The following is a 25044-nucleotide window of genomic DNA, read 5'->3' as shown; positions in this document are numbered from 1 at the left end:
GTCCCCTCCAGGGCCCCACCCTTCTGTTCCACAGTGGCCTGAGGAAGTATTCCTGGCTTAGCTCACCTTTCCTGGGCCTGACACCACAACCACTGCCTAGCGGGAAGGAAGGCCCAGGAGCAGAGGAGAAGTACCCCCTTCCCTACAATAATATTTTTCTCCCTTTGTTCCCCCTTCTCACAAAGACTGAATCTGACTCTGCCTTAGGGACTACTGTGAGGAAAATCCCCTTCCTCAGCTAACTCCCGTTTCATTCTCTAGAGAAGCAAGTCTGTCCGATTTCAGCAGGCCAACATGAGGGTAGAGACAGCATATCTGGGCAACAAAGCAGGAAAGACCAGGGGATAAAGAAAGAGCAGCATGGTGGTACCTTTTTTTTTTTAAACCTTTGATGTGCTGAAGTTTTCACCAGAACTGGGGTCATGCCTGCTTCTAAGATGTGATCACTCCCTGTGCTCCAAGTTAATTCAACTTCCCAAAATGTCTTGGAGACATTCACCTCAAGGGAAACTGCAGGAAGCTACAGCCACTTCCTTCTTTCCACTCATTCCCTCAAAGGGTATACCAACAGTATCCAGCAACAGTATTCATAGCGATAGCCCTCTGAGGGTTTTCCTCGTTGATGGCTGGCTAAAGACTGAGCTCCAACCCATAGGTTATGCTTAGAATCACCTTCTTCACCTGATAAAGAAACATCCCATATGATGCTAGGATTTCCTGAGGAGGAGGTTACCCTCCAGTGGAGGTACAGTGGTTTCACTGTGGACTCAGGAACTCAAGAGTCCAAAAAGACTTTCCTGATTCTCAGGCCTCCATGTTTGTAAAATGCAGGAGTCTTTCATAATAATAATCTCTTTCATAATAATAATAATGATGGTATTTAAGTGCTTACTATGGGCCGGGCACTGTACTAAGTGCTGAGGTGGATATAAGCAAATCAGGCTGGACACAGTCCCTATCCTATGTGGGGCCCACAGTCTCAATCCCCATTTTACAGATGAGGTAACAGGCTCAGAGAAGTCAAATGACTTGCCCAGGGTCACACAGCAGACAAGTGGCGGAGTGGGGATTAGAACCTATGACCTTCTGTATCCCAGTGGATAAACCCCTGCTCTATCCACTGTGCTAAGCTGCTTCCAGGTTGTCAGGGACGGGGTATAAAAAGAATCATAACGTATGATCCCAAAAGTCTTACCGTGTTATAACAGGGTGCAGGGCATGATTTGGTCCAAAGCAGCTGAGGCTTCCCCTGCCTCGTAACCCGGTGCGTCCCATTGGGTTCCTTATTCAGAGAAGAGAACCCCTCACATCAGTTGATCTCCCCCCGGGCCCACCGATTTCCCGACGCTTAGGGCAGAAGGGATTTTTCTGTAATTCAAGCAAAGACTAGATCTGGGGAAATGACGTGGTGGGAGGATCATCTATGGCTGAAACCGAGGAGTTGTCATGCAAAGTGGAAGAAAGTTAGGGGCAGCGTATCCCTAAATATCAGCAGCCTAACGCGGGTGGAAGGGGCTGGGATGTGGTCTCTCAAAAGTTGGGTGGGGAGGGGAGCTTAGACTGGCCAGTGTCTTTGGCAGATGTAGTCCCAGAATGGATGCAGTGATCATCTTGGTCCAGAAACACTGTAGGAAACCAAGATGGAAACCAAAAACTCCTCTAAGCAAGCTCAGAGCCCATTCTGGACTGCATTTCCTGAGTAAAAACAGAATAAAGTCCCCTCCCAAAGCCTGGGTGTGGAAAGAGGAGGGCAGAACAGAGAAATTCAAAGGTCAACTTAGAAATCCAGCAGAACTTACAGTGGAAGTCCATCCTGGACCACATAGGGGCCATGGAAGCTCTGCCGGTTTATCAGTCCGTCGACAGTGTTATAGTTAATCTGGGAAAGAGCCTCCAGGGAACTGGAAAACAGAACACAGGGCTTGGCCTCTGAGCTGGAAGGAGCTGCAATTAGAATCCCCAATCTATTCGGACAGCAAAGGGAGGGAAAGGAGGCACTGAGCTACAGTGAAGACAGCAAACAAATGTTGGACAGAAAAACTGACAGAGAGATGGCAAGTCAATTAATGAATCATATTTATTGAGTGTTTACTGTGCGCAGAGCATTGTACTACGCGTTTGGCTGAGTACAATATAACCAAGTTGGTAGAAATGTTCCCTGTCTACAATGAACTTACAGACTAGAGGACAGTTTCTTAAATGTTCCCCTACTATCTAAGAACTATAGGTGCAGTGCAGTGGCAGAATTTAGCAATGAGAAAAGCTCTAAAGGATTAGGCAAAAGAGGGCAGGGTTTCATCATCCATCACTTGCCATTTTTTGGCAAATGGCTTAATCTTGAATCAGGCAATCATTTTTTTAAACATTTAGTGATTTTAAAAATGTTAACAGATTCTACCCCAGTGATGACTGCTATGAACCATAGCCTTCTGGCCTTATAAATATAACCAAATGGTATCAATGTAGAAACTCAACACTCACAGCTCAAGGGAGACAGTGACAGGATGCCATCCCTCACACATGTATTTGGGATATTGTAGTCCCATTCTGTGGCTGGTTTGAGGAACCACTTGCATCTGGACAACCTCCCCAGTGCTAGTTATTAGTTTAGCTGACCGTGACCAAAGCGTTTGTATTTGTTCTGTTCTATTAACAATATTAGAAAAGAAAACAGTGGGCCGATGTTGGTTTTGTGTTGCAATATTGAGCCCAGGGCACACACCACGTGGGGCAGTGCAGTTTTCACCTGTTCTACCCAGAATCTAATGTCAGAAACTTCAGAGTCCAGGTACTGCCTTAAGGGCTCAGGCACACAGTCTCTGCCACATAAAGACAGCGGGGACAATGGATGACGGGAGTAAGAGGACTTGTCTCATACTCACGTGCCCAGAGGGTCAGAAGTGGCCTTCTCCTTCCTCTCAGCTGTATAAAAGGGTGGGTCATAGATCTGAAACTCCCTCTGAAAAGTACAAAAGCTTCGTCAGGGTTTGCGATCTAAATGCTGCCCATTTGTGACTCTCCAGGAGCTGATGATCCACTCTGGTGGATTATTCAGACCACTTTACTCCACCTCCCCCTTCTACAAGCTTCCAAACTTTGTATCAACTTCCCTAGGTGACTTCTTTATTCAAGGATGAATGGGAGAAAAGGAAGAACTCAAATCACTTGATTTTGCTGGGGAAGGAGACTGAAACCATGACTTTGGTAAATTTTGGTAGGGCTATGACAACAGAACTCAAGATCCAAAATATAAGTTGTAACTATAGGCTGCTGCAGCCAGACATATCATACATTTTCCAAAGCAGTTGGTTCTGACATAATGCATACTGTTCCCCTGTATTTTCAGATATAAAACACACTGGCAGAATGAGGATTGAATGTGACAGTGCTGGAATAAACAGTTGTGCACATGGAACATGCATCAGACATGGGGCGAGGACTAAGAGTTGTCCTTAGAAAGAAGTCTATCAAGAACACAATCCCTGTTACACAACTGACTGCACAAAGTGCCCACCCGCACACAGCACTATGCTCAACACAACATAAAACCTGCTAAAAAGGCTCAGCTTGTGCCCTCTCCTAAAAGGTTATTCTCCAAAGGCTTAAAGAACCACATATTATAAAATCTGTGTTATTAACTGGGCATTCATTATATTTTGGGTATCAGCCATGAATTGTAAAGATTTTTTGTGACAACTGGAAGAATCTGTTTCTCAGAATATCCAGGTAGCTACTGGAGTTCCTTTTTCTCTCAAGGATTTAGTTCCTGGTATAAAGATTTGGGTGGCAGCGTGGTGACTTCTGAGCATTCTTGGAAATGAATTATTAGCTCCTGTTGTTTGAGAGTATGAGGAGGGTTGCAACCCTGAAATGCACTCCAGACTTCATTAGTCATATATAATAATAATGATGGCATTTATTAAGCACTCACTATGTACAAAACACTGTTCTAAGAGCTGGGGAGGTTACAAGGTGATCAGGTTGTCCTATGAGGGGCTCACAGTCTTAATCCCCATTTTACAGCTGAGGTAACAGACCCAAAGAAGTTAAGTGACTTGCCTAAAGTCACACAGCTAAGTGGCAGAGCTGGGATTTGAACCCATGACCTCTGACTCCAAAGCCCGGGCTCTTTCCACTGAGCCACGCTGCTTCTCAATCCCAATCCCAGGTTTCTCTTCTGCCAGAAGAAAATTGACTATTGTTATTTTGATTTGTCTCTCAGAAGCAAAGAGTCCTTACCTCCCAGGGCACCTTTTCATTGGGCACAGGAAAGCGCATAACAGTGGAGTTGGGGTAGAGAAAATGGCGGGCATTCACATGGTAGAAATCTTCTATGACTTCATGCTTATTGCCCAAATCAAATTCCTTCACTTCAGTGGCTTTCCTAGATGCTAAAATACACACATACCCACAAGCAGATGCAGCACAAACCATCTAAAATCCCATCAGGACCAATTAAAATAAAAAAATTTCAGAAGCCAAGCCTGCAAGCTTTGAGAAGTGTCAACGAAGACATGGTTGAATTTACTCCCAATCAATGCTTCTGTTCCCTATTGTCATACTCACAATGCTATTTTTATTGTACCCGCTAAGCTAGGTGCCAAGTACTGTAGTAAATTCTGGGATAGATAAAAGATAATCAAATTGGACACAGTCTCTGTCCCATACAGGACTCACCATTTAAAAAGAGGAAGGAGAGCAGATATTTTTCCCCTCATACTTCAGATGAGGAAACAAGCACAGAGAAGTTAAAGTCACACAGCAGAGCCAAAATTAGAACCCAGGTCCCATGCCTCATCCTCTTTCCGACTAGGTAACACTGTTTCCAGCATGTGTTTGGCTTCAGAATCTATTCCAGTCATTCTCCCAGTAAATCCCAGAATCCTTCACCACTTCTCATCCGACGGTAGACAAGCATCTACAAGTATGGAACTATGGACCAGGGATCTCCAGGACCAGAAGAATTCACTTAAGGGTCAGAAAAACATTTCCCTGGTAAGTTGAGTTTTTGCCTTTCTGGATATCTCTCCTGAAGGAGGCAGGCCTGAACTGGCCATCGGGCAACTGACAGGAGGACTGGTGCACTCAAGTGTCCGTGTACACCTGTTCTCTTGAGGGAAAAATAAAAGCATAGCTCCAAAGCAGATATGTCAAGTACATGGCCATGCTAGACAGTTGCTTGGGTCAAGGAGGAGGTGGGGAGAAAAATAACTGATGTTTCCAGTGGCCTTGTTGCTCTGTAACCATTTAACCTCTTGCAGGATACTTCAGAGCACACCTTCCAGCCCAGAGCAAGGAGGTATAAGAATAATAAGTGCTGTAACAGTGATTTATTAGACTTCAATTGTAAGTGATGTTCTTGTTCTAACAAAATAGTAATAGTTTTATATTTTAAGGCAGAACACAGTATAATTCAAATGAATACTTTTTTCCCCCAATAAGTAGTATAGAGCTAAGTTTAAAAAATGAATGTTTGGCCGTAAGAGCACCCAAAAACAATCTGGGTGAGAGCCCAGAGTCTGAATATAGGCTGGTCCCAGTTTGATCCCCCAAGGAGCACTACAATTTTCTATTCTCTGGCTGTAAGGTTTAGGAAATTATTCTTTTCTTGTGACACTAGTTTGGCAAAAGTCAGTTTCAGTTGGTCATTCTGGTGTTTACTTCAACAGTCTACTTTACTTGCTTTATCTCTTACTCAAGCTCTTCTCTTTTCCTATCACCCTTCTATTGCCTCTGCCACAAATAAACCTTTCCTCATTAGCCCATACCTCCCTGCATCTTTTTTCTGTCTGAACAGTTTCCTTGCACCAAGCGTCACATTCATAATTCTATATGCAAATCAAGTGAAATGTCTCAACTTACCCAAAACAGGAATGCTCTCCTCCGAACCCAAACCACTCTCTCTCAGTGCTCTGACAATCCAGTTTAAGGCCTTGGCTGACTGGCACATCTATTCAAAACATTTCAAAGACACTCCATTAAAAGTCCTCCTCTCCCCATGGTTTCTGTTTTGATCCAGATTAGGAGGAAACAAAGCATTAACTGAGGTAAGCACCTTTTAAAACACATTTTGGTTTATTTACCCAGTTCGTATTTCCAAAATGAAAGTCAGCCTATTCTATTCAGCCCAATATTTTAATTGTTTTTAAAACACTGAATTTGGGTACAGTTTGGTTTATTACTGAAAGACAGCCACCCCCAGTGATATTACTGGAGTTGAGCATATTATTACCATTGTCTAGGAGACTGTTTTCTTGTAATATTAGCAAAATCATCCCTCAGACCTCATGTGCACTTATCAGACAAGAGACCACTTCTAATTTCCAAACCACATTAGATCTGTCAGAAAGAATTTGTTATGTGAGGACAATCTTCCCAAGACCACAGAGAAAATAATTTCACGTAACAACTCTGTTTTTCCATTATTTTCAAAGTTCTGGGAAAGATGAAATCTGTAACCTGGAAGTGAATTTGAGTGGAAAGCATTCCCTTACCCCTTTCTGAGTTTCCAAGATGAACTGACTGGCTTGATAATGATTTTGCACAGTATTTTGATGACTATTAAAGTCAGCACTCTGAGGATTAGAGTTACTGAAAAACACCATTCCCTAAACCCTCTGGATTAGTGCCTTAACAGAGTGTTGCTTTTTGCCTAGACAGCCAAGAAGTGACCCCCAGCTGATGAGGAGATCATTTAAATACGCTTTTCCCACAGACGCCAAAGCATCCTGAGGAGAGGCCGGTATCTTACTGATCTTTCAGCTCCAAGAAAGCAGTTAGAACAATCTTCTGTCCTTTAAAGTACAAACTACCTTCCTGTTCAGACCTACTCTGGAGGAATGGAATCAGATGAGGTCTGAGAGTAATGGTCTGCTAGAAGATAACTTTGATGAGTGTTTCTTAGAATTGGATACTGGTGTCTCAGCTAGAAAATTTTGGACGGTTAATTTCCTTGGAAAATTGAAAACTGTTGCCTTGGATGTTAAAATTATAGTGATTATAATAATAATTATGGCATTTGTTAAGCATGTACTATGTTCTAAGCACTGGGGTAGATACATAATCAGGTGGTACAGAGTCCTTGTCCTATTATGAGTCACAGTCTAAGTAGGAAGGAGAACAGATATTGAATCCCCATTGATTTTGGCATCCGGCAATTTCAGACTATTTACTAATATGCCATCATAGCTTCCTAATTATTCATCTAGCCATTGGCAAGGATAAATTCATTTCTTAAATTTATACCTATTTCATAAAAATGCCAAGAAGACTGTCTATGTATCCATCCGACCTCTAACCTACCTGGTCTTCCAGATACGTCAGTCTCTGCTCCACGGATCCCGTCCTTTTCAGTCTATCCAAGTCTAACAGATCCACCATTACGTCAACTCTGAGACAAAGAATTGAAAGACCAAGAGCCAGGTTTAGAGAATGAAGGATTTGGGGAAATAAAAGTTCAGTTGGCAAGGCTGTCACTCTTCTGGATTTGAGCCTATTTCATTTGATAGGCTAGATTTTGTTTCAGGAACAATAAAATTCAAAAAGGGAAAACTCACCTAAGATTATAGTCATTTCTCTAAAAGGCTTTTAAAGGTTTATTTCAAATAAGTATGAAGTAAAATTATTTACTCAAGCCTTTTTTTATTTTTCCTCACTTGTAGTTCTTTAAAGTGTCCTTAATAAACAAGAATGTATTACAATAATAATTGTGGTATTAAACGCTTACTATGTGCCAGGCACTGTACTAAGCGCTGGGGTAGATACAAGGAAATTGGGTTGGACAGAGTCCCTGTCCCTTATAGGTCTCACAGTCTTGATCTCCATTTTCCAGATGAAGTAACTGAGGCCCGGAGAATTGAAGTGATTTCCGCAAGGTCGAACAGCAGATATGTGGCAGTTGAGATTAGAACCTAGGTCCTTCTGACGCCCAGGCCTGTGCTCAATCCACTAATCCATGCCTCTTCATCCAATTTGCTGAGAAGGTGCCAGATGAAGGTGAGTGTTGTGGTACGCTGAACCAAGGATGTATGATCTGACACAAAATGATGACTACTGTTCTTCCTTCCCCTCCCCACAGCACCTGTATATATATTTGTACAGATTACTCTATTTAACTTGTACATATCTACTATTCTATTTATTTTTTTAATGACGTGCCTATAGCTTTAATTCTATTTGTTCTGACGATTTTGACACCTGTCTACATGTTTTGTCTTGTTGTCTGTCTCCCCCTTCTAGACTGTGAGCCCATTGTTGGGTAGGGACTGTCTCTATGTGTTGCTGATTTGTACTTCCCAAGCGCTTAGTAGAGTGCTCTGCACACAGAAAGCACTCAAATATGATTGAATGAATGAATGAATTATACTTTTAATAATAATAATGGTATTTATTAAGCGCTTACTATGTACCAAGCACTGTTCTAGGCACTGGACTGTTCTAAGTGCTGGTATTTGTTAAGTGCTTACTAAGGACTTAGAACAGTACTCAGCCCAGTCATAGATACAAGGTTATCAGGTTGTCCCATGTGGAGCTCAGTCTTAAATCCTCATTTTACAGATGAGGTAACAGGCACAGAGAAGATAAGTGACTTGCCCAAAGTCACTCAGCTGACAAGTGGCGGAGCTAGGATTAGAACCCATGACCTCTGACTCCCAAGCCCATGCTCTTTCCATTAAGCCATGCTGCTTCTCTACTTTCCCAAGCAGTTAGTACAGAGCTCAGCACACAGTAAGTGCTCAATAAATATATTTGATTGAACAACCTAACTCACAACTTGAACATCTGGGGGTCTTCCCAATTAAAATTGAGAGATTACCAAGATTCTCAGACTTGCTGAAGAATATGGGATGATCACAGGTTCTAGAATGGGATACTCACTTATCGCCAATGTCCTGGATCTTCTGCTCGGCCCTCTGCTTCAGCTGGTATTGTTGGTTCTGAAGGTAATTCTCCTTCAAGTAGATTTCCCAGGAAAGAAGAGCCGCTTCCTCATTCTTCTCCAGCTTTTTTTCTGGGAGGGAAAAAAAAGGCAAAAAAATATTTGAATACAAGAGGAAGAGTTCATTTGGACAACCTGTTATTTCCCACTCCAGGTACCCATCTTCATCCGATGATAATCCCATCAATAAAAACATAAGTAAAGCCATTATTGAATCAGACCACAGGTCCATCCAGCCTAGTGTTCTGACAGGGTAACAAGACACCCTGGGTGTAATGGAAATCCTCCTAGGTGTTCATCCTCATATTTAGAGATATACTCTGATGTAGTATACTCCCCCAAGTGCTTAGTACAGTGCTCTGCTCATAGTAAGTGCTTAACAAAATACAATTGATAGTAAGCACTAAAATACTATTGATGATGATTAGTGATCTTTAGGGATATACTCTGATATAGTATACTCCCCAAGTGCTTGGTACAGCACTCTGCACATAGTAAGTGCTTAAAAAATACGATTGATAGTAAGCACTAAAATACTATTGATGATGATTACTGATCTAACACCCTAACATTTGCCCTCTATAACCCTAACTTTGACTCTTCATTTTGGGTGATTCAACCTCTTGAACTTACTGCAATAGTGAATTCTATTTACTGGTTTTCTTTGGAACTGTGGTTGGAGAACTGAAATGAGTAGGGTAGAGAGAATCCACTGGAGGAGTAGAGATTGTCCCAGAGAGCAAGAAATACTCTCAGTTCTCGTACGGTGTGCATTTTTGAACAGCCTCTGATTAAGGAAGCATGGTAAAATTCAGAGATTGTGCACATACAACTGTTTCTTTCCACACCTCATCACATTCTATCCCGATACGCATTGACAGAAGACAGTTTCCTAAGTAGCAAATAGAAGAGTCGAGGGGTTGGGGCAAAGTGGTTGCCACTTCCACTTTCCATTTCCCCTCCTGCCTTGTATTCCCAAATCACTGCTTGCCTCCTCCAGAAAAATAATCTGCTGCTCTCTTTCTCCTCCTCCTCTTCTCCCAGATCATCCTGATTCTACTTTTACTATGTTCCTCAGTGGATTCCTCTCTTCTCAACTGTCACAAGATTTTTGGGGCCTCCAGATTCCTGAGAATCCTTTCAGCCAACCCTATTCCCCATCACTCCTCCTACTGTCCTCCTCCATCCTCATTCCACGGCTCAGCATGGCTCAGTGGAAAGAGCACGGACTTTGGAGTCAGAGGTCATGGGTTCAAATCCTGGCTCTGCCAATTGCCAGCTGTTTGACTTTGGGCAAGTCACTTCACTTCTCGGTGCCGCAGTTCCCTCATCTGTAAAATGGGGATTAAGAATGTGAGCCCCCCGTGGGACAACTTGATCACCTTGTAACCTCCCCAGCACTTAGAACAGTACTTTGTACATAGTAAGCAGTTAATAAATGTCATTATTATTATTATCCTAGTTTTCAATTCCGTCTCCTCTCCCCTCTCTGGGTTTACTTTTCCCAAACCCAAGTCGATAGAGCTAACAGGGTTCAACCCCACTACCATTTCCACAACACACAGGGCTTTGTAGGAATTCTCCGGCATCATGGAAAAGTGTGATCTATGGGCCTTGGTCCTACAGGGCAGGCCTGATGATTTGTCCAGTCTTAAATGAAACAAAACAATGGGGCAGCAGGAAAATGACTTAGATTGGTGGAGCAAAATGAAAATAATTTGCTGTAGATCAAGGGCTCCCAAATCCCACTGCCCCTAGGGGCAGGTCCCAGCCAAGGAGACGCTGGAGAAACCCCCATTATCAGGTATCCCAGAAAATCCTAAAGGGATTAAGGGATGGTGGGAACCCTTCTTGGATGCGTCCTCGCCTAAAATCCCAACTTGGGGTTTCTTACTAAGTTGCTTGTGGCGCTTGGCTGGTTTCCGAAGGATGACCCGCTTAATGAACAGCTGGAGATGGTTAAAGAGGATGAAAGGCGGAGGGGCAGGGGGACGGCCATGGTATTCCTCAATAAGGTCGTGACGCTGAAACTTCCAGATCTGGTCAGTGTGTTCTTGGACCTGCTGAAATGTGTAGCTGGTAAGAAAAAAAAGGCAGAGAGCAAAGAATTTATTTAGTGCTTGTTTCCTACAGACCTCAACAGAAACCCTTCCCGGTCTTTCTCTGTCTTTGACTCTGGACATCCTTATGACACCTAAATGCTCAGGCAGTAGTAGATGTAGACAGCCTGCCCCTCCTCCAGTGAATCTAGGATGAAATGAGGGAGAGGGGATCAGACTTGAGGAAACCAGCAAACAGCCAGTATCCTATTGCATCTCAGATGCTGCAGGTTTAATTGGGTGGATTTGGAGCAATGAAACAAAGTTTGTATCCTCAGCTGCCATGGGAGCCCAAGACCACCTTAGTTAAGACTGGATTTTTACACCTAGGACTCTAGACACTAGTACTAGATAACACTGGCTTTGAAGTACTTTGTAGTACAGACCTGAGAATACTTTTCAGAAAAAGCCCTAACCGATAGTGGTATTTGAAGTCTGAAAAATATAGACCATTGCTTCATTTGTGCCTCCAATCCTACCTGTAGGAATAAACAGGATTTAAATTATGGAGTTTTTAAATTAGGAATGTTTTAAAAGCACTAAAGGAAACCAGGACTGTCAGAGAACTTAAGGTACTTGCCTCTCAAAATTCAAGACTTAATAGCTAGTTCTCCTGATCCATCTACTCCCCACACTGTCTCCCAGGATCAAAAGTAGCATTACTGCTTAGCTGCGACTTGCCTGGGGGCTTTGTTTGTGCTACTACTGCGGGGTAGCAAAGGAATTTTCAACTTTCCTTTTTTCATTAAAAAATAATAATAATCCAAAATTCAGAAACTGCAGGAACCCCCAAAATTGGCTTTCTTGGTTGGGCCTATCAGGTTCAATAATATTACTGAGATTTAGATACTGATCAAAATGTAGGCTTAACGAAATGACTGAGTCGAAGGGGCTTCTCCTCAATCTGTGTTGATAATTATGGTACTTGTTAAGCACTTACTATGCGCGAAACACCATTCTAAGCACTGAGGTAGATACAAGCTAATCAGATTAGACACAGTCCCTGTCCTACATGGGGCTCACACTCTAAATCCCCATTTTATAGATGAGGTAACTGAGGCACAGAGAAGTTAAGTGACTTGCCCAAAGGCACACATCAGGCAAGTGGCAGAGCTGGATTAGAACCAAGTACTTATGATTCTCAGGCCATGCTCTGTTAGTAAGTAAACAGGAGCCATTCATTCTCTCTCTCTCTCTCTCTCACACACACATGCTCTCTCTAATAAATCCATAAAAACCAATGGGACTTAGCCCCTATAGGCAGCAGGAAACTGTGACTTGTGGAAATATCTAAATATACATCTCTCACAGGCAACCAGATGCAGACCTAGAGACAATCTCAACCCACCAATCACCTTCCTTTCCAAATGAAGCATACCCAGGGGCTTCTCCCTGGAGCCACACATCCCTCCAAAGGGAAAATAAGTGCTGAGTTGACTCACTTGAACATGGCTATGAGCAGGTTGAGGAGCAGAATGTTGGTAAAGAGCAGGTACAAGCACAGTAAGATGACAGTAAGCCATTCAGGGAAGATGGGCTCACTGCTGGCTTCATTGTTCTCAGGACACTTCGGCTTTTTGGGGTCTGTTCCATTAGGACTGCACTGCTCAGGGTTGAAGTTCACTCCTGGATTAAAAGACCAATTTCTGTTTTCTTTCAATTTCTCGCTCCCACTGAGATTAGCCTGCCAGTCACAGGTACATCACAGGGCCTGACCCACACATGGAGTCCCACTGACTCTTGCTATAAACTCAAGGCCCAGGGAAAGTTAAAATAAAAATGCTATGTTCTACCTCTGAGACCATCCCATGATGGGAAAACAATACACCCAAGGCCATTTTCAAATAATCACAAGTGGCAACGGGGCTAAGGCGTGATGGGTCTGGCCTCATTTGTTTGGGTACAATTTGCGAGAACTCTAGATTCCATACCATCAATGTAGGTGGGGATCTGTCCGAAGATGGTGAGGTAAGAGTGGTAGACCACACCCCGGAAGATCCAGTCCACTCGATTTTCATTGTGGATCAGAATGGCCTGTTTGGCCACCCCAAAGGACACCACCCAAACAGCCAGCAAGAAAAGGAAGAAGAAGACATCTTTCATCTGCAGAGACAGGAAAGGAACCAGTGTTACCCTGCTCCTCTGCCTAAACTGGTTAGGAAACCAGAGCAGGGAACTAAGTCTCCCTGTTCTCAGGCTCCGGGCCACCCGAAGAACTAAAGGCATTCGCCCAAGAAGTACATGCCATCATGACCACTAGAACCAAGGGCAGGCCAAAAGCAGGCCTCGAAGGTTCTGGCTAACAGGAAGGACATCCTCACACCAAGCAGAAACCCCCAGACGGCCCTCATGCACCCTTCATGCACTCTCACCATTCTCTTCACGATGATGATCTTGGGCCCCAGTGTTTTACTAACTGTAAAAATGTGCATCAGCCGAAGGCAGAACATAATAAAATCCAGAGACAGTATGATCCGTCCCGGATATAAAGCAGCAGGAATTAGCCTGGTCAGCGGGGAGAAAGACAGAATGCACCCATTCATTTCTTTCACTAGTGGATTAAATTGGGCATTTCAACAAATAGGGAGGATTTAAAAATTTCAGTTGATGAGTTGAAAGTGCTGTTCCAGATTAAATTTAGTAATAAGCGTTAAGGGACATATTTAACAATAACAGACACTCGAGAGGGTTAGGGAAGAGAATTTTTGTGGACCTGAAATGATTTCTCACTGAGGTACAGTTTGGCTCCTGAAGGGAAGAAGCAGCAGCAGCTGTACCTGAGTGCCTTGGTTCTGAAAAGCTCACAGACTGCCTCAGTAGAGAAAGCTTGGAGATGACAAGCCATCTTCTAATTATGCTAACTGGGGGCAGGGACAGCCTGAATAAATAAAATGCATCAATCTAATCCAAAAAGTTCTCCTTTTAGCTAAAAGTCTCCATTTTCCCACCTAGGTCTTCCACTGGGAATGTGAATGAATAGTAAAATGGGCTAACTAAAGCTTCTCCTTCCTTTACCCATCTTCTGGGGGAGAAATGAACCAAGCTGTGAAGTGTTCACCAAAAGATAAACAGCAGAAGGGAGGGAGAAGAAGAAAAAGAAAAAGGAGGAATCATCTACTTGTCAGATTCTAACTTCCTAGGGTGGGGAAAAATGTAGGGAAACATAACTATTCTTCATAATTTCATACTCACCTACACGTCAAACCTGCTATAAAGATCAAAATAGCACCAACATCCAACTTATTCCAAAAGTCATTGAAGTATAAGGAAGCCATTTTCAGTAATCCAAAACCATCTGGGTCATAAAAAAGCTGTTGGGAAAATGGAGGTATTTCATTGAGTAATTTGCGATCTACAGTTTTTATAGTATTTTTAAGCATTTACTATGTGCCAGGCTTTGGAATAGATAGAAAAAAATTCAGGTTAGACACAGTCCATGTCCCACATGGATTTTACAATCTTAATCCCCATTTTACAGGTGAGGTGCTTGAGGAACAGAGAAGTGACTTGCCTGAGGGTCACAAGGCAGACAAGTGGTGGAGCTAGGATTAGAACCCAGGTCCTTCTCACTCAGTCAATGTATTTATTGATCACTTACCATGTGCAGAGCACTGTACTAAGCGCTTGGGAGAGGACAATAGAGCATAAACAATACATTCCCTGACCACAGTGAGCTTACAGTCTGGCAGGGGAGGCAGGCATTCTAGGCCATGCTACTTTCCTAAATGTATTTACTGGCTATCTCTTCGGGATTCAGAGAAGGCTATGGCAGCAGAAAGTAGACTGTAGCAGATTTCAATCACGACAGTACAACGAATGTTCATAGTGATAAAAATGAGACCAATATTTTCCACTAGGAGTGAGTTCTTCACAAAATTACATGGATATGCTCACTATCATTAAATGTGTGTAGCAAGTCAACAGGGGGCTAGGCACTGGGGAACCTAAAACTAGGCATGACACTACTCCAGAGAGCTTATACTCAGACAGATATTGGAGAACCAAAAAATGTTTCACAATCCATTTTAAAGTTCTATCAACAACACTTCCTATCTTACATAACGGCCCTCTTCACCTGCCTCCCTCCAGCAAATTCTCTTATTTTTCCCCCAAGTCGACCTTCTAGTCATACTTCACTTGATTTTCTTCCCTCCATCCCCTCACTTAACCTGCTAACCGAGCCAGGAACTCCCTGCCCTACTTCAATCTGACCTATATTGCTTTCCCCACCTTCAAAGCCCTCCTAAAATCTCATTTCCTCCAAGTGTCCCCAGATTACTGAATTTATTTGAATAAGATTCCCCCCTCCAATTTGGAGTAGCATCAGAACATGCCAATATCACAGACACAGGCTCACACCTGGGAGTTTCTTTACTAAAACATGCAAACTCTGGGATTGGAAGAAGAGAGAGAGAATGATAGGTTAATTCAATGACTGTTGATTTTCTCAAATGCCTCATACCTTTCTCTTCCTTTTCCCCCATTTCCTGTTTTCTTCTCCCCCTGCCCTACAATCTTATAACCAGACAATTCCATGAATAACAGTCCCTCGAGGTGGCAAAAAAATTATGCTAAAAGGGGGGCAGCTATGCAAGGAAATAAAGGAAAGCCTAAAAACTGAGACATCAACCCATCTAGCATAAAATTTGATTCTCTTCCTTAGCATGTCTATATATTTTTGAATGATGGTTGCATGTTGATCTATTCTGACTACACTATTTGAAAATATTTTTATGTCTATCCAGGCAGAATGCAAACTCTTCCTTGGCCAGGAGTGGATCTCATACTTCTCTTGTCCTTTTCCAAGTGCTTAGTACAGTTCACTGGATGTTCAAAAGATACCTTTACTTCTACAACAAATGGGAAAGATCAAGTTGTGGCATGGGTCAATTCTGTATACGTAAAGCTCGTTCAGGAAAAGTTTCACACAAAAAAGAATTAAAAGAGAGGGGATGGAATTGGTTTTTCAGACATTCAGAAGAAGGAAGTTTCAGGTAAAAAGTGCTAAAAAAAAAAAAAAAAAGCACCCTCGAGGAGAAAACAATCCTGATCCAATTCCATCTGCAATACACCTTTCCTGAAGCATCATTTTGCTTTATTTGGAAGTCTCTTGCCTCAATAATGATTTATCGAATCCTTGGCTTGTCAAATGTAATGACAACAGTATACATGTCAGGGTGAACGAAACCAGTAAAAAATGAAATTTATCTAGCTTCTCTAATTGCACATGTTTAATGAGTTCTCTTTGATCTTTGCATAAACTTCCTGTTTCAAGGAACTAGCTTACTTGTTTTCTCCTTGTGTAATGCCCTAGGGGACAGAAAACGGGCCTGGGAGTAAGAGGACCTGGGTTCTGAACCTGGCTCCTCCACTTACCTGCTGTGTGACCTTAGGTAAGTCAGTCACTTTTCTTTTACGTGCCTCAGTAGACTGTGAGCCCCATGAGGGACAGGGATTGTCCAACCTGATTACCTTATATCTGCCCCAGTGCTTAGTATGTAGTAAATGTTTAGCAAATACCATAGTTATTATTACTACTACTAATAATAATAATAATGATGGCATTTGTTAAGCACTTACTATGTGCAAAGCACTGTTCTAAGCGCTGAGGAGAATACAAGGTGATCAGGTTGTCTCATGGGGGGCTCACAGTCTTCATCCCCATTTTACAGATGAGGGAACTGAGGCCCAGAAAAGTGAAGTGACTTGACCAAGGTCACACAGCTGACAATTGGCGGAACCGGGGTGTGAACCCATGACCACTATGATACTACTATCATATCATGATACGATTGATACTATTGAATAAATCATGACCACTATGAAACTCAGACTAGAGAACACTGATATTTTAAAATTATACAGTTTAAGCAATTGTAAGTTTTGGATTTTGTCAAGTTTAAAGAACCAGAAAATACTACAAATGGTATTTAGAGATTTACACATTTAACTAAATATTGCAAGCAGTATTTAATTACTTTTCTGCTTGTTTTAATATGGAAGTGAAGACCTGTATGTCATCACTTTTTATATGATCAAATCATTCAATCAATAGTATTTTTATGGCTTTAAGCGCTATGTGCAAAGTACTGTTCTAATCAATCAATCAATCAATCATATTTATTGAGCGCTTACTATGTGCAGAGCACTGTACTAAGCGCTTGGGAAGTACAAATTGGCATCACATAGAGACAGTCCCTACCCAACAGTGGGCTCACAGTCTAAAAGGGGGAGACAGAGAACAGAACCAAACATACCAACAAAATAAAATAAGTAGGATAGAAATGTACAAGTAAAATAAATAGAGTAATAAATATGTACAACCATATATACATATATACAGGTGCTGTGGGGAAGGGAAGGAGGTAAGACGGGGGGATGGAGAGGGGGACGAGGGGGAGAGGAAAGAAGGGGCTCAGTCTGGGAAGGCCTCCTGGAGGAGGTGAGCTCTCAGCAGGGCCTTGAAGGGAGGAAGAGAGCTAGCTTGGCGGATGGGCAGAGGGAGGGCATTCCAGGCCCGGGGGATGACGTGTTCTAAGCGATGGGGCAGTTACAAGGTAGTCAGATTGTCCCACTGGGGGCTCACAGTCTTAATCCCCATTTTCCAGATGAGGGAACTGAGGCCCAGAGAAGTGAAGTGGCTTGCCCAAAGTCACACAGCTGACAAGTGGCGGAGCCGGGATTTGAACCCATGACCTCTGACTCCAAAGCCCATGCTCTTTCCACTCAGCATTGCATGCCTACTGTACGCAGAGCTCTGTTCTAAGTGCTCGGGACCCTGTCTTCAAGGAGCTTACAATCTAGTGAGGCAGACAGATACTAAAATAAAATACAGGTAGGAGGAAGCAATAAAGGAGAAAGACTTGAATGTAATGGCTATGGTTGGGGGGTGAGGGAGAAGTATTTAGTTTTTGGGTGACACAGAAGTGCTAAAAGTTGAGGGCATGGGGCAGTGAGAGATTCAACAAGGGAGGCTCCTGGAAGATACGTGATTTCAGAAGGACTTTCATGATGGGGACAACACTGATTTGCTGGATAATAATAATAATGGCATTGGTTAAGCACTTACTATGTGCAAAGCACTGTTCTAAGCGCTGGGGAGGGATACAAGGTGATTAGGTTGTCCCACGTGGGGCTCACAGTCTTCAACCCCAGTTTCCAGATGAGGGAACTGAAGCTCAGGGAAGTTAAGTGACTTGCCCAAGATCACACAGCAAACGTGTGGCAGAGCCAGGATTAGAACCCACAACCTCTGACTCCCAAGCCCGGGCTCTTTCCACCGAGACACGCTGCTTCTCTGGATGTGGAGGAAGAGGAAGTGGCACAGTGAACAGGTTGGCCCCGTGCAGATATTCCCTTATCTTCTCATACTAATAGTAAATAATAATGTTAGTATTTGTTAAGTGCTTACTATGTGCCAAGCATTGGCCCTGTGCAGATATTTCCCTTATCTTCTCATACTAATAATAAATAATAATAATAACGTTGGTATTTGTTAAGCACTCACTATGTGCCAAGCACTGTTCCAAATGCTAGGGGAGATACAAGAAGATCAGGTTGTCCCACGTGGGGCTCACAGTCTTCATTATTAGTATTCTTTATTAATAATGATACTGGTACTTGTTAAGCACTTAGTGAAAGACACTGTACTAAGCACTGGGGTGGATATAAGCAAATCAGTTTGGACACAGTCTCTGCCCCACATGGGGCTCACAATCTCAATCCCCATTTTACAGATGAGGTAACTGAGGCATAGAGAAGTTAAGTGACTTGCCCAAGGTCACAGAGCTGACAAGTGGTGGAGCCGGGATTAGAACCTATGACATCAGACAACCTCATCACCTATCAATGCAAGCAAGAGAAGCAGCGTGGCTCAGTGGAAAGAGCACGGACTTTGGAGTCGGAGGTCATGGGTTCAAATCCCAGCTCGGCCATTTGTCAGCTTTGTGACTTTGGGCAAGTCACTTCACTTCTCTGGGCCTCAGTTACCTCATCTGAAAAATGGGGATTAAGACTGTGAGCCCCCTGTGGGACAACCTGATTACCCTGTAACCTTCCCAGCACTTAGAACAGTGTCTTGCACATAGTAAGTGCTTAATAAATGCTATCATCATTATTATTATTATTATCTAGGGCCTAGAATCTTCCCTCAAAAAAATACCTTGATGGTGTTGATGATTACTGACACTTCACCCACTGTGGAAGAGCTCCTACAATTTTCTGTGTTTAGGTTTCCTCAGAAAATCAGCTGATTAGCTTGTATTTACCCCAGCATGTAGTACAGTCACCTGGCACATAGTAAGCACTTAAATATCATTTTAAAAAAAACCTGAAGAAAACTGGATGCAATTGATGTAGATTATGTTTGCTTCTACAGGGAAACTAACCAGGAAGTTAAAAGACCTCTTTTCACCAGCAATGCCACCTAATAATGTCACAGTATTTTGCCAAAGGCAAAAATGTGGTCTCCTTTTTCAATCAATCATATTTATTGAGTTCTTACTGTGTGCAGAGCACTGTACTAAGCACCTGGGAAGTACAAGTTGGCAACATATAGAGATGGTCCCTACCCAACAGTGGGCTCACAGTCTAGAAGGGGGATACAGAGAACAAAACATACTAACAAAATAAAATAGAATAGATATCATCATCAATCGTATTTATTGAGCGCTTACTGTGTACAGAGCACTGTACTAAGCGCTTGGGAAGTACAAGTTGGCAACATATAGAGACAGTCCCTACCCAGCAGTGGGCTCACAGTCTAACAAGTAAAATAAATAAAAAGAGTAATAAATACATACAAACATATATACATATATACAGGTGCTGTGGGGAAGGGAAGGAGGTAAGGCGGGGGGGATAAATCTTTTATAAAGATTTGGAACCAGGGCTGACCAGAATAGCACCAAAATGAAAGGCTGCACTCTGGCTTGGACCAGACAACAGACACATTCTGGGGGCTTCTACGTACCTGGCGTGTCTCCTCACATACGAGAGAGAAGAGCCAGAAATAGATGACATATTCCCTCCAGGAAGGTGTTGGCTGGAAGTCAATCATCAGCACATAGGCAAAGAGCCAGAGGAAGCTGAAATAGGAGAGGATGTTCAGGTGGAAGATGACCACCGGGGCAGTGAAGAAGGCTCGGAAACGGGCGAGGCAGCTCACAGGCTGTAACCTCTTCTCCCTGTGGAAGCAGAAAAAAAATCAATCTCTCCCACTCTGGTTTCCTATAGACAGCGCTCACGTCTTTCCTGTATCGTAACCTTCCAAGAGTTTAGTACAGGGTTCTGCTCAGAGAAGGTGCCCAATAAACATTCCGGATTGAGCAAACTGAAGTGAACCTTTTTGTAGAAAGCGCGTATCAGGGGATTAAGCAGAATTCTGAGCAGTAAAACTGTTCCTCTCCCAGCGCCACCATTACATTGCTGGAGAGCAGGTGCCAAACTTCACTTCCCCAGGTTTTCCTTTCCCCATCTGAAAAATGGGGTAAAAATTGCTGGTTATTCACCAGTGGTACAGGAACAATTCATAAACATTGGTAAATCACTTCACATGGCAATGGTTTGTAAAATTGTGCAGAAAGAACAGTATCACATCACATCTCTCAAAAACAAAATCCTTAAGCACAGTCTTTCCCAGACTTTTTCACTTCCTTACAGCATTCAGTGGTAGGGAAGGAAGATAAGAGTATCGGCAAGCCACAACTTTGTTGTCAGAGTCCTATTCTGTCTCCCCATTATATTCCTTGTGGTCTCACTCTCCCTGCCCCTTCTACTTCGGGACTGGGAATCAGAAGGACTTGGGTTCTAATCCTGACTCCTTCACTTGTCTGCTGTGTGACTTCAAACAAGTCACTTAATTTATCTTTGCCTCAGTTCCCTCATCTGTAAAATGGGGGTTAAGACTGTGAGCCAGACTGTGAGCCCACTGTTGGGTAGGGACTGTTTCTATATGTTGCCAATTTGTACTTCCCAAGCGCTTAGTACAGTGCTCTGCACATAGTAAGCGCTCAATAAATATGATTGATGATGATGATGATGTGGGACAGGAACTGTCCCCATCCTGATTAGCTTGTATCTACTCCAGCGCTTGAAACAGTGCTTGACACATAGTAAGCATTTAACAAATGCCATTATTATTAATAATAATAATCCCTTCAAGGCCCTACTGAGAGCTCACCTCCTCCAGGAGGCCTTCCCAGACTGAGCTCCCTCCTTCCTTTCCCCCTCCTCCCCCTCCACCTTACCTCCTTCCCCTCCCCACAGCACCTGTAGATATGTATATATGTTTGTACGAATTTATTACTCCATTTATTTTATTTGTACATTTTTATCCTATTTATTTTATTTTGTTAATATGTTTAGTTTTGTACTCTGTCTCCCCCTCCTAGACTGTGAGCCCACTGTTGGGTAGGGACCATCTCTATATGTTGCCCACTTGTACTTCCCAAGCGCTTAGTACAGTGCTCTGCACACAGTAAGCACTCAATAAATACAATTGAATGAATGAATGAATGAAAAGCACTGTTGTAAATGCTGGGGGGGGGCGGGGGGGGATACAAGGTGATCGGTTTGTCCTGCGTGGGGCTCACGGTCTTAATCCCCATTTTACAGATGAGGCAACTGAGGCACAGAGAAGTTAAGTGGCTTGCCCAAAGTCATCAACTGACAAGTGGTGGAGCCGGGATTAGAACCCATGACCTCTGACTCCCAAGTCCGTGCTCTTTCCACTAACCCACGCTGCATTAATTATTAAACAGCGAGGCTAAGTGGAAAGAACACGGGCCTGGAAGTCAGAAGCTGTGGGTTCTAATCCTGACTCCGCCACTTGTAGCTGTGTGACTTTGGGCAAGTCACTTAACTTCTCTGGGCCTCAGTTGCCTCATCTGTAGAATGGGGATTAAGACTGTGAGCCTCACGTCTTAATACAAGGGAGTACCTTGTAACTCCCCCAGTGCTTAGAACAGCACTTGGCACATAGTAAGCATTTAAATACCATTATTATTATTATTATGGCATTTAAATACCATTATTATTATTAGTCCCCATCAAGAGAGCAGTCACAAGGCTGCATGGCCCCAGGCTTCACTCTCCAGGAGGTATAGGCCATACTAAGTTTCAGTCAGTGACAAATATCTCTGCTTTTAAAGCAACCTCCTGTGGTGAAGCATGCAGTTGAAATCTGTCACTGAAGACAACTTTGTAACAGTTCCTCATCAAGCCGAGGGATCTCACCAGGCCCGTCTCGCTTTGAAAACTTTAAAAAAAAAATCCATCGTTTACCTGCAGCCCTCCTCTATTCACTTCTTCACTGCCCTGGACATGCCAGGATTAAGCAAGTATCTACTCATAAGACTGTGAGCCTCACGTAGGACAACCCGATTACCTTGTATCTCCCCCAGCGCTTAGAACAGCACTTGGCACATAGTAAGCATTTAAATACCATTATTATTATTACTCCCCAACAGTCAGAGAGCAGTCCCAAGGCTGCATGGCACCAGGCCTCACTCTCTGACCAGACACCAATCCCACCTCTGGCTCTGTGTTCCCGGGCTTCACATGCCCTAAACTAGATTATCCCAGCATGGTTTGAACTGTACTTCTAAAGTGTGGCTTTGATGTGCCACGGGAAAGCAATGTAGTGCTGGGAGAAACAAAGGGATATTCTGTGCTTGCATAGTGACAGGTTTACTTGGGCTGCCTCAGCCCAAAGAAAGTAAGCAGAGGAATGGATAGGATGTGTCCCATTACATATGATGGATTTCAAACCTGGGAACCTAGTGCCTGTGACTTTGTGCAGCACAAACATTCATTCATTCATTCAATCCTATTTATTGAGCGCTTCCTGCGTGCAGAGCACTATACTAAGCGCAAACAGGTGGGTAGGCATCTACAACTCAGGCCTCTTGATTGCCAAGGCAGTGCTCTTTCCACTGAACCACAGCAGCGTTGAATGCATTTTATAATCATACAATAATATACGGGTTCCCTTTGCCGACTACTGGGGTTATATTCCTAAAACCACCCACGGCTGACCAGAACAGAGTCAGTATGATTAATGGTTAGGGACTGGGTAAAATTCCAACTATGAGGAAAACACACCCACACCATTCTACAGATTTTAACAAATGAGGGATCCTTCCATTTAGCTTTCTAAACATCTCATGTTAATTCTAATTTCTCCCCAAGCACAAATTGGTACCCCTAATCCAGGTTAGTTATGTATGAGATCCTTATGAGCATAAGCAAGTTTCTCCTCATAAGGTGCACTCAGAAGAGTTATTTTGGTACCATTTATTCATTCATTCAATTGTATTTATTGAGCGCTTACTGTATGCAGAGCACTGTATTAAGCGCTTGGGAAGTACAAGTTGGCAACATATAGAGACGGTCCCTACCCAACAGCGGGCTCACAGTCTAGAACCAGAGGCCATGGTCTTGTGTATACTTAAAAGTCAATAAAAACTGAAGGTGACAATGATGCTAAAATGAGAACCCATCATACTCCCAGACTTTAAGGATGTGTTTTTTAGGGTAACTCAATCCCAACATCGCTAAAAACAGGAATCTCAACAACAACAACAGAAAGAGAAAAATGAGTATTGCAACCAAAATATCCCCTACAAAACAAGTTTGAGAATAAAACAACACAAACCATGTTCAAAAAGATTAAATGAGGTCACTTGGGGATTTTTCTAAGGGCAATGTTAATAATTCTGGTTTTTATATAACAGGAATAATTATCTCCTCAAACTTAATTATATCCACAAGCAAATGGGGGAAAGAGGGACTAAATTTCAGCAGCAGCTTGGAGAGAAAGGAGGGAGGGGAAACAAACTGTGAACAGTGGAAGATTGTGGGAGGATATAGCAGGGGTTTGTCAGTAGTAGACTGCTGCAGCAAAGAACAAGCGCTTAGTACAGTGCCTGGCACACAGAAAAGCCCTTAAGTACCATAATTAAGTCAAGTAGCCAAGAGTTTAGGTTTCAAGGAGGGAGATTATCCAGGCTAGGACCCAAGGAGAATCTTGGAATAACTGAGGAAATTTCTAAGGAAGATGGATCACTTTCCTGCTCCTTAAAGCCCAAGAGAAGCCAGGTAGGTACCTGAAAGAGATGAGACCAGTGTAGAGAAGGGGGAAAAACAGCATACACAGGATCACCCTCCACAGCCCATTGTCCACACAGAGTTGCCCCCACCAGACTTTGGTCAAAAAGGCCTGTGAAAAAGACAAGAGTCACCTGGGGCAAAAGACCCCACTGAGAAAATATTTTAAAGTCAATTCTCTCACCTAAACCAGACCACAGAGAACCAGAAACCACCAGACCAGGTATCTTTCAGTCAGGGTTGTCAGTCAGTCAGTCGTATTTACTGAGAAGCAGTGTGGCTCAGTGGAAAAGAGTCCGGGCTTTGGAGTCAGAGGTCATGGGTTCAAATCCGGCCTCTGCCAATTGTCAGCTGTGTGACTTTGGACAAGTCACTTAACTTCCCTGTGCCTCAGTTCCCTCATCTGTAAAATGGGGATTAAGACTGTGAGCCCCCCGTGGAACAACCTTGTAACATCCCCAGTGCTTAGAACAGTGCTTTGCATATAGTAAGCGCTTAGTAAATGCCATTATTATTATTGTTATTAAGCACTTACGGCCTGCAGAGCACTGTACTAAGTGCTTGGGAGAGTACAATATAACAAAAAATTCACATTCCCTGCCCACAACGAGCTAATATCCTAGAGGATGGTCAAACACCCAGGACACTGCTAGAATCAGAACATCCCTCCTTGGGATGCCTAAACCAAGATATCTGCCGACTTCCGGGACACTCCAGGCCCCACAGGGTCCTGTCCCCTTGGGAGATGAGAGGCAGGGGGGAGAGGAGGCAGTGGGGAGACTTCACCTTCCCACCCTCTTCCCCAGGCTGCGGATGTAGAGATCCACAGAGGAGAAAGCCTATTTAGATGTCACCATCACCTCTTGAGAAGCAGCCTGGCCTCTCCCCCAAACCTAGTAC

General features: G+C 43.2%; 1 protein-coding gene across 2 annotated transcripts in view; it reads right to left on the bottom strand.

Moving 5' to 3' along the window:
* The window catches only part of TRPM2 (transient receptor potential cation channel subfamily M member 2), a 54784-nt gene that overhangs the window by 5016 nt on the left and 24724 nt on the right, over positions 1 to 25044 (bottom strand). For both annotated transcript variants that reach the window (XM_038749031.1, XM_038749032.1), the window contains 14 exons: positions 24144 to 24256; positions 20009 to 20222; positions 14230 to 14348; positions 13410 to 13542; positions 12969 to 13140; positions 12480 to 12663; positions 10833 to 11014; positions 8878 to 9010; positions 7303 to 7390; positions 5863 to 5950; positions 4240 to 4391; positions 2883 to 2959; positions 1800 to 1901; positions 1196 to 1282 (listed from right to left, as the gene is read on the bottom strand). In XM_038749031.1, the coding sequence (XP_038604959.1) occupies positions 1196 to 1282; positions 1800 to 1901; positions 2883 to 2959; positions 4240 to 4391; positions 5863 to 5950; positions 7303 to 7390; positions 8878 to 9010; positions 10833 to 11014; positions 12480 to 12663; positions 12969 to 13140; positions 13410 to 13542; positions 14230 to 14348; positions 20009 to 20222; positions 24144 to 24256 (1844 nt within the window). The remainder of the gene's footprint in view (positions 1 to 1195; positions 1283 to 1799; positions 1902 to 2882; positions 2960 to 4239; positions 4392 to 5862; positions 5951 to 7302; positions 7391 to 8877; positions 9011 to 10832; positions 11015 to 12479; positions 12664 to 12968; positions 13141 to 13409; positions 13543 to 14229; positions 14349 to 20008; positions 20223 to 24143; positions 24257 to 25044) is intronic.

Source organism: Tachyglossus aculeatus, chromosome 7 (assembly GCF_015852505.1).
Source record: "Tachyglossus aculeatus isolate mTacAcu1 chromosome 7, mTacAcu1.pri, whole genome shotgun sequence".
Taxonomy (NCBI): domain Eukaryota; kingdom Metazoa; phylum Chordata; class Mammalia; order Monotremata; family Tachyglossidae; genus Tachyglossus; species Tachyglossus aculeatus.
This window is presented reverse-complemented; position numbering and strand designations above follow the sequence as displayed.